The sequence below is a fragment of the Monopterus albus genome, unplaced genomic scaffold (assembly GCF_001952655.1).
Source record: "Monopterus albus unplaced genomic scaffold, M_albus_1.0 scaffold141.1, whole genome shotgun sequence".
NCBI classification, from domain to species: Eukaryota; Metazoa; Chordata; class Actinopteri; order Synbranchiformes; family Synbranchidae; genus Monopterus; species Monopterus albus.
In genome coordinates, this window is record NW_018128021.1 from 64,189 (window position 1) to 73,961 (window position 9,773).

General features: G+C 40.3%; 1 protein-coding gene and 2 long non-coding RNA genes across 4 annotated transcripts; 1 reads left to right on the forward strand and 2 right to left on the reverse strand.

The window, feature by feature from the left end:
- On the reverse strand, positions 1-3,168 carry fam98b (family with sequence similarity 98 member B). The gene is made up of 8 exons (XM_020614057.1): positions 2,725-3,168; positions 2,398-2,550; positions 2,192-2,319; positions 1,530-1,705; positions 1,163-1,243; positions 939-1,055; positions 486-653; positions 1-408 (listed from the first exon to the last, which is right to left on the reverse strand). The coding sequence occupies exons 1-8, from the start codon at positions 2,760-2,762 to the stop codon at positions 115-117; spliced, it is 1,155 nt and encodes a 384-aa protein (XP_020469713.1). The 5' UTR covers positions 2,763-3,168; the 3' UTR covers positions 1-114.
- Positions 3,169-3,292: 124 nt separating this feature from the next.
- On the forward strand, positions 3,293-7,057 carry LOC109968054 (uncharacterized). The gene is made up of 6 exons (XR_002276042.1): positions 3,293-3,670; positions 4,137-5,429; positions 5,555-5,633; positions 5,840-5,961; positions 6,533-6,583; positions 6,918-7,057. It is a non-coding gene; the product is annotated as an uncharacterized LOC109968054 (long non-coding RNA).
- Positions 7,058-7,191: 134 nt separating this feature from the next.
- LOC109968055 (uncharacterized) lies at positions 7,192-9,773 on the reverse strand. Of its 2 annotated transcripts, XR_002276044.1 has the most exons (5): positions 9,632-9,773; positions 8,891-8,940; positions 8,452-8,597; positions 7,962-8,065; positions 7,192-7,506 (listed from the first exon to the last, which is right to left on the reverse strand). It is a non-coding gene; the product is annotated as an uncharacterized LOC109968055 (long non-coding RNA). The 2 variants fall into 2 exon arrangements; XR_002276043.1 differs by lacking the exon at positions 8,891-8,940.

Below are 9,773 nucleotides of genomic sequence, written 5' to 3' on the forward strand. Positions count from 1 at the left end.
GCTGCTAATGTGACATCAGATTAAAAGGTTTTCTTCATCTATAGAAAACACAGACACACAACCGAGGTCTTACAAAACACCAACTCTAAATCACATGAGAAAAACAAGTAAAAATTAATACTGGTACCGTCCTCTCTTCCCTCCGTGTCCACCATATCCTCCATGTCCACTGTGGCCTCCATAATGTTCATGTCCACTATGGTTCCGAACACCCCCACCTCCCCTCCGCCCTCCTCCCCGCCAGCTGTCTCCACCACCGCCTCCTCGGCCCCAACCTCCTCCTCCACGGCCGTGTCCTCCCCAGCCCCCACCCCCATCTTGTCTTTTCTGCCAGGGTGGCATCTCAGGAGGCGGTGCTTCTATCTCTGAGGGACGTCCTCCTCGGTCTGGCACTCTCCCCATCAGGATCTGTGAATAACAGAGAAACATGAATAAACAGTCCAATTAAAAGCATTTATTGGGAAAGGGGTAAAGCTCTTCAGTACCTTGTTGAGAGCACACGCAGTCTTCTCCCTGCTCGATCCACTGCTGGTCTTCACCATGTTGCAGATGTCTTCTCTGGCAGCCAGCAGGTCTGCCATGTCCACCGATGATTGTGGCCTCAGAGAATGCCTCTTAGGTTGGTAGGCCCTCGCCATGCTGTCCACCATCACCTAACAAACAACAAGCACACACATGATAAAGTCAGTGTCTACAGAATAAACAGTTCCTTCCACAAACTACTACTCAACAACATGTAACCTATTCAGTTTAGGAAAAAGAAAGCTTTTGACAAATTTTAAGCCACACAGGTCTAAAATGTTATGCTTTTGAGAGGACACTGCTCAAAGCAGCTGTTGGAAGCAGTGATTCATTACAGAATTCGCACCCCTTATAATAATTTACATGCTAGCCCCTTGTAACAAAGGAAGAGACAAACTTGTGTCAGGAAAACATGCCTTGGCTCTGTCTGACCACCCAAATGACTGAACTGTGACATCGAGCCGTTTGATCAGCATCCTGCGCCGACACTTGTACTCTGAAGACAGAACTGTGTTGATGTTGTGCAACTTCTCCTGCAGAGACAAAAAAGGCTAGTGAAACTACAAGACATGCTCAGCCATTGATTTTACTAGAAGTTGAAGTTAATATAGAATGGCTAATTTGAGAGTCATCTACTTACCCACTGTTCACTGCTGAGAGATTTCTTCAGTACCGGGTTTCCAACTGAGCCATTTGGAAGAACTTTAAGTACTTTATCAATCTGTAAGAACAAGAGAGGTTTCATTGTTATCACAAAAAGGAAGGCAAAATATGCATAAGTTGCTGGTCTTTATATAAACCAACAGGATAATTCTTGACCCCAGGACACCAAACATTATTATTACTGGGAATCCCATTGGCAAATACGTGCAATGAGCTTGGAATGAATTATCCCAAACTCAGTCATGTGGCACAGGAGCTAGCAGTGGTCCCTCACATTTACTGTCACAGGCAAATTTTGGATATATGCATATAATCACATTTAAAACAGCATTAAATAGACCCACCTTGTTCTGAACTTGGGAGAAAACTGCTGCTGCATCCTGCTCTCTGGGTTCAGGCAGTTCCAGTGTTTCACAGATTGCCAGGAGCTGATGATACGCCGGATTCTTGTCTTGTTGTTTATCTGAGTCTTGCCTCCTCCTCACAATCTCAGCCGCCTGAAGCTCTGAGCTTAGAAACACTTACAAAAGACAGCCGTATTCTTAAAACACTTAGATTCAACTTTATCGTTACACATGTACAAGTACAAGGCAATGAAATACAGTTTAGCATTTAACCAGAAGTGCAATAAACAGCAGTGCAGAGTGCACAGTATGTACAGTCAGTACTAATACCGATAGAGATGTACAACTGATATTTACAGTACGAGAAATAAGGTAATGTACAATATACAACAGACTTTATGGATTTAAATGACAAGTAATGAATAATGTACAGTAAGCTTATAAAACGCTAGTGCAATGGGATGAAATAGTGCAGAATAACAAGATAAGTTACATGAGTTAACAGTTCAAAGGATGTAAATAGTGCAAAGATAAATATAACAGTATCTGCATATGTACAGTTGTACAGGGAAACGTGATTCCGTACTGTGCATATGACAAACACTTTGACCACAGAGAGAGTTTGTAGCACAATGATTGGAATAATGAGAGTGATTACATACAGACAAACTTGAGATGATCTTTTGTATTTCGAACATTTCCCTTCAGAATCCCTGAAACAACTTCTTGGTAAGGACAGTGCAGCTCCTTCAACAAACCACTCATCTCCATCTGGAGGCTGTCCAGTGGAAAACAGGTTGAATGTGTGGGAGAAATTAGACACAACTTATGGTGCTGAATTTTAGATTCAAGCGTGGATGAGTGTTGCTCACCTGGTCCCGAAGTAATGTTCTCCTCCAGGTCACAGAGCGACTTCAACCTGGATGCCAGCCATCTGCATAGCTCTACATAGTCCTGCGAGGACAGGCCTCCCTCTGCGGCTGTAATCAGTGCTTTCTCCTCCAACAGAGGGCCGTCATAGCTGAGGACCGTCAGCGTACGAGAATCAGATTCCAGATAACAGTATTGTTTCAACAAGATAGTTTACAAGTAGTTATTACATCCATTTTCTTTTTATAAACACGCACACTGATAAAATAACGATGAACGTTCAAGCTAGAGGTTAATGCAACATGCTAACAGAGAATTAGCTTACCCGAGCTGCTCTAACGAGTCCAAAATGTCACAGTCCATGGCTCAGTCTGATAGGTATTTCTTAGATGCGTGTATTTGTGTGAATCATAAATACGTTCGGACTAGGACATATCAGCATAAACACATTTTTACACCCATTCATTTCTGCAACGCCATGCCTTGTTGCTGTTCCGCATATCTAAATGAGCCGGAATGAAACGTGCGACTCGCGAAACTTGTTCCGCTGCAGGCTGCAACACAAACTTTAAAATGTACAAGTAAAAGACGAACTTTGCTTCAGATGTTTGCAATTAATCATAAAAAGACTGGGCAGAGCCATTTACGCAACCAAACATGAACAGATCCACATATACACAGTCTGATATAATAGAGTAAAAGTGCTAATAAATGTGTTCATCGTTTGTAAAACGCCTTGAGGCGATTTCCATCTGCTAATAAAAGTGTATCTAGATGAAAGGCGTGTTTATAACTGCATGTGACTTTTATTTTGACAGTGTGTGCACGGCAGATATTTCAACGCTGGAGCCTGAGAAAGTTCGGCCGCTGCCCCCTAGTGCGCATGCGCAGTGGACCCCAGACCGCGGAAGCAACCCCGGAAGAAAAACAAATTTGTGTATGTCAGGCGAGCAACATTCAGTGGGGAAAATGAATACAATAAATGAATGTATTAACGTTATGATAAAAACGTCCTCACAATACATACATTGAACAATCTCCTACCCTTTCTCCTTAATACATCCGTGGGAAGAATGGTCTCCATCTTGTGATTCAGTATCCAGCTGTTTTATAATATATTGTTGGGACGTACAAGGGTTGAATTTAGTTTATTGTTATTATCGGTCCTATTGGTGTTTTTGTCTGGTTGACACAATGAAGATAAACAAGAAGACTCTACTGGAGGGACACAAAGTTGTGTTGGTTCCTTACAATGCAAACCACGTGGCCAGGTAAGTTAACATTAACACCTGATCAGTGTTGATACACACGCCAAGTCTGTCACGTTTTTCTTTTATTTTCCTCTGCTGATATCTTTAGTGATGACTGTTTGAATGTCATTTCTTTACTCTCAATGTTTAAACATGGCGGATGGGTTTTATTTTGACTTCTAACTAATGTTGAGAAAACGATTTCATCACATGTTCCATTTAGTAGCTTTTCTAGAACTTTTGATCATATCATACAGTCTCATTTGTTATTGAGCATTTGAAAGCTCTTTGTGGTGCAGAAATAACTGGACAGATGACACATCTGACCCAGCTGTCAATACAAGCTTTTGATCCTTTGACAGTCTGAAGTCTCTTTAACTGGCACAGCAGAACTAGCTCCAGTCCTCTGGCATCTGGATACATGATTAAGTTAAAGCTGTAGAAACCTGCAGTCTCTGTCTCTTATCCACCTGTTTACACTCTTCAGGCATCATGAACGGATGAAGCGTCCTGAGCTGCAGCATCTGACCGCCTCAGAGCCACTGACCCTGGAACAGGAGTACGACATGCAGGGGAGCTGGAGGGAAGATGATGGCAGTAAGACTTCTTCTGCAGTAAATGTACACACAGAACATGCCCTTATTCATCCTCTAAAGCAGTTGTTATAAATCTAAAGGCTTGCCAGACTTAGCATTTAGCCTTAGATTTTTTTCATGTGAGTAACTGGACACCTTTATTTCTCTGAAAACTACCTAAATAAAACAGAGAGAGAAAAGAATCTTTGGTTGAACTAAGCATACAGCAATGGCTGGAAAGATAAATCTGATAAAACGTCTTTTACTTTTGTTAACTTATTCTAAGTTAGAGTAACAAGTTTTTAACATTCAGAATTTTTACAATGCCTACATAAATCAGCTAACACATTGCCTAAATAACAGTAGCTTACTTAAGACAACTTAGGATAGGATAAAGTGAAATATGATTCAGTGACATTTGCTTTATGAGGTCAACACTGCTTTCAAGTTCTGTCCTTATGGCTTCCAAATCATTCTTTCCATCCATACTATCATCCATCGCTCGGTTCTGATTCCTTAGACAGAAACTACATTTGACAACGTGTGATAAGCTGCATTGCTAGATTTGCCAAAGCAGCTGAAAACTGTAAATTCTTACATTTATCTCTGTACAGTATTTATTTGAAACCCCTCTTTGTTCATACTAAATATTAGTGGTTTTAGGTTTTATTAAAAAAATGGTAGGAATAAGCCACAGTTTTGCCTAAAAGCCTAAAACATGTCTTGTAACTTTTCTTTTTCCTACTCCTTCTCCTGAGCACGCGGTAAGGCTGCCCTTTAGTGGTGGCACACAGCATTACACCAATCTTAACAAGTGACCCATTAGTGCCTGCTAGTCAAATGAATGGCAATTTAATGGTACAAATAGCAATGTATGTACATCGTCACAATTTTTGTGAGCATGTGTAGGATAGATTTGTATGTAAAAACGTTTTTGAGCGTGTAAATAAAATCTGTAAACAAATTATGTTACACAAAGACACTGAAAACAAGCGTGTTTGTGAACATTTGTGTACAGACAAAGTACTGAGGTTTAGTGTGAATCACACCCGAATCTGATTGGACAGTGACAGTCTAATCACAGAGCAGAGTCAAATTGACCAATCAGGTGGTAGCTGGGCTCTTCATTTGAGTATCCGGTGGCGGTTCTGTAAGTTTGCTGGAGATTCAAGATTGAGGACAGCGGCAGTTGTTTTGCTACTCAGGTGGGTCGCATTAGAAAATTGTAGAAAGTCACAGTAAACATTTCATGTGTTGCGTTCTGTGTGTAGCTAGCGCCCAGGTGCTTCGGTATTAACACAGTTGTTAAAATGTATATTTTCTATTCCAGGTGGGATACTTTATCTAGCGTTAGCCGAATGCTAACGTAGGACGTTAGCAAACCTCTGCTAGCAAGAGAATTTTCAAGGGTAAGTTAGCCGTCCAGTACTCTTTTGCTTTGCATGAGTCAGTTATCAGGCTAATTGTGAAACCTGCTTCATTCTAGGAGAAATCTTAGAGTTGACTTGTAACTTATTCCCTGTTGGATATGTAGTCTTGTAGCTGAAAGAACTCCTTTAGTTTTATGTGCCCCATTAATGTAAATGTTTTTTTATATTTACTATTAATCGTGCAGCTCGATAAAAACGCCGGCCAGTTTGGACCTCAAATTGTTTGCACCTGTATGTTTCTGCCCTGATGAAGACCCGGTGAGGTCCAGACCGTTCGGCGTCTTTTTACTGAGATGCCCTGTTGCAGGTAAGAGTGCTACATTCAAAATGTTGCTTAAATAATAGTGCAAAGGCATTAGCAGCGAAATATACCTAAATTACCAAAAGTAAAAGTAGTCACTGTGCAGAATAATAATAGAATGTATTTCATGTTGATGTATATTATTGTTCATCATATTAATGTTGTAGCTGGTAAAAGTATGGGTAATTTTAACATTTAAAATTTGAACTTCTGAGTAGCTTGTAAATTTCTCACCAGAGATTACTGAAGTCTCATGATTAGGCTTGTACCGTATTTCCTTTTTATTCATCTAATTCTGAAAAGAAGCTAAACTCAAGTTATCAAATACATTTAGTGAAAAGGGTATGGTAAGAAGCAGAAACTAAAAATAAGTACAGATGCCTCAGTTGCACTTAATGTACAGTGCTTTTTCCAACAGTCTGCTGGTACTACATTAATGTGACTAGTAAGGTGAGCAAGAAATGTGAATTGATTAGAGAAAACTCCTGTTTAGCCTCAAAATGTGCATTAAGAGCTGTTGACTTTTCCTGAGATCAGAGTAGTTATAGGACTAACGCCCCCATGTATCTTTCAATAGGCCACGGCCCTTGTCCCTCCTACATATGGACCTCAAGTGAGACAAGTTCAGGTCAGACTAATTTCTCAGCTTTTTACCTGACTTCAGTGTTTGAGCAACTTTGATATATGGTGTTTTAGGACAGCAGCTGTAAGGTGTGCATAAGCATCTTTATGGCAAAGTTTTTACTAAACTTGAGTTCTGATCCTCCAAAGAACCCTGCCATCCAGGTACTCTGCTTTGAGAGTTTATATGGTCAGAGGTGGTCCTGGCCCTTATCAAATGGGCAGGACAGCTGACCTCAATGAGTGTAATTGAATGACCATCTGTGTGCACTATAACATGAAGTGTCCAACACCTTTGGTCTGTAAACAGTCATGTGAGTTTTTCCCTAATGTCATTTCAGAGGGACCATTTTCCAGGTGTGGACAGCGAGGGTCTACACAGGGATATGAGTGAAGAACCAAGAGACCTGATATCTTAAATGTAACAAGCAGAACCAGACAGTTGGGTCATAATAGCTTTATTGAACTTGAAGAAAATTTCCAAAAAAAAAAAAAAAAAGCCCTGATAAGATTGAATGTTGAACACAGGGCCTTTAAAGCATCTCCCACATGGAGTATCATCCTTTGTTACATGCTGCTGAAGTTTTAGCATAAGATGGGAAATCCCTACTGGTGGTCATTAAGGTAGAGCACCTCCCATTTTCTGCATGCACTTGGATCACAGTTGTGAAGACTTCTCCAGTCATGCAACTTGAGTTCTCGTAGTTAAATGAATAGAGACTTCATAACCTGGAGTCCACCAGTAGGATTTCCCATCTTAGCCAAAACTGCTGGAGTGGCTGCAAAAAAGTTTTGTAAAGCTTTGATTTCAATAATAAATGGTCCATTTATAAACAAACTTGCCTGTTTGTCCTCAATGCCGCTGATGGTCTGGCCACAGAATGGACATCTGGTTAAGGATTGCCTAAGGGGGGATAGGTTTGCTTCATTCTAGAAAAAAAAAAAAAAAGGCTTTTTAATGGGCACATTTGTACCTGGGCAGTGAACATCCTTTCATACTGTATATGCAGAATGGACACTGCAAAGTTTTAAGTCAACATTAGACAAAATTGGAGGACTTGAAATACAAGAAGTCATCACCACATGTTGAAATAGCCATCTGAATTACTGGTGGCCAGACTGCTGATGTCATCCCTCTGGGTTTGTCACCATCAAGCTTATAAGGAACATTCACCAAAAATTCCCATTTTGTTTACCCTCAATTTATGAAACAGGCCATACAAATTTGATCTTTAACAGTAATTTAAACTCTGCAGTTGTAAAGCCTCTTGTGAAAAGGTTTCACATTTAAGCAATACTAAACTTAAGGAATGTTGAATTTCACTTTGAGAAGCTATCCACAGCAATAACAATTTGCACATTTCACAATGGTCTGAACAATTTACCATCTGAATTGTCTGGAGGTTTGTAGTGTGAGCCCACAACGTTTTGTCATCGTCTTCACTGGGCTGCATGCCTCCAAGTTCCGGAGTTGTTGTATACAGTGCACCTGAAGACCAGAATACATCAAATAGTGTGCACAGTGTACTATATGAACTGTCAAAATGCACCGTTTGTTACACCTTTCATGAAAAACTGGGGAAATGAACTACATAATATTGTATACATCTGTGCACATTGCCTAAATAGAGCAAGTGGACATGGGTAATGAAAGTACTACCAAGTACTTGTACAGTCAATACAATTCTTTGATAAATGATGCAGGAATATTTTAGCAGCTCTGTAGGTTTATATTCCAAATTTATCATGAAGCCAACAATGGGTGAGAAAGCATTTAAAGGTAATTAAAAGCTCTACAAAAGCTAGTGAATCTGAATATTTTGTACAAACCTATATGAAATCACACCATTGTTTCTATTGTCCTGGTGAACTTACCCATCCACAGCCTAATAGAGAAGGATTGTAGTGTCAATTTGTTCTTGAAGAGGGAAAATGTAAAGGATGCATTTCCCCATTGCTGGTGATCATCTGGAGCATCTTGTTTGTGTAGCCAACAGACAGGATCCTCTGGCCACCGTCACCTTGAATGTAGAACAGGAGTAGAATAAGAAAGTCACAAATGTGAAAATGAAATGTCTTAATTTGAAGAGCACATCTGTCCGTTTAGTCATTTTCTACACATCCAACCATTATAGGCACTGATTCAACTTCTCATGTGTTGAATCCCTCACAAAAACATTACAAGACCATTACTTGCAGCTTTATGAAAGTCTCCCTCCAGTTAGTCTTCATTTCTGGATACTCAAAGACCTTTAATTTAGACATGAAATTCTCTCCATTGTTAACAGGACACCATTCTTTACCATGAACTTACTGATAGTTTTTTCTGTCAAATCCTGGCATTGCTTCCACCGTCAGTAAAACCTGTGGATATTTTGAATATGATCTTAATTTAAACAAAGCAGGCTTTTCGGGTCGTTCATGAATGACAACTGGCAGTTGGTTTGTCTGGACTTCAATCCAAATTGAGGCTCCATCTTACGAGACGTGGCAGAAAAACCCAAGACTCACGTATTTACCTAAAAAGGTTTCTTCACTACAACAAAAATCTGTTAAAGACCAGTGTCCTCTAAACATTAACTTGTTGGGTGTTTAAAAACGAGGGTGCTAACGTTAATCTAGTCCAGATATATTCGTTATACCACACCACAGTTCCCATAACGCTAGCAGTCAAACTACAGAGCCAACAGGGGATAGGTGACTAGTTACCGCTAAATCGTGGCAAAAAATCTCCTAGAAGCAAGGTTTACCAATTAACCTCGTTGTTAAAAGGAACATACTAAAGCAAAACAGCGTATCGAAAGGCTAACAGCACATGGAGCTAATTAGAGAGCACACGCCTGGTTTGTTGTTTTCAGCCGAAAGGCTTCTTGCTAGCAGAGTTTTGCTAACCCGCTAATGCTAAATAAAGTAGCCTACATGAACGCGAAATTATACATTTATTCAACCGCTTTACCTCATTACCTCAGAGTAACTACTAAAAATCTGCATACACACAGAACGCTGCACATTAAAATTGAATCTCAAAAGATCTACAGTAGGTTAACGTCATCACCAGTGAGCCGTGGGCGTCCATAGCCCTGTCGTCAGTTCACCATCTGTCCTTCCTTGAACACTGTTAGCTTGCTGCCTTATATACCCCACCCACTGACAGGTGGCTGTAACGAGCTCATCAGTGTTATTCACTTCACCTGGCA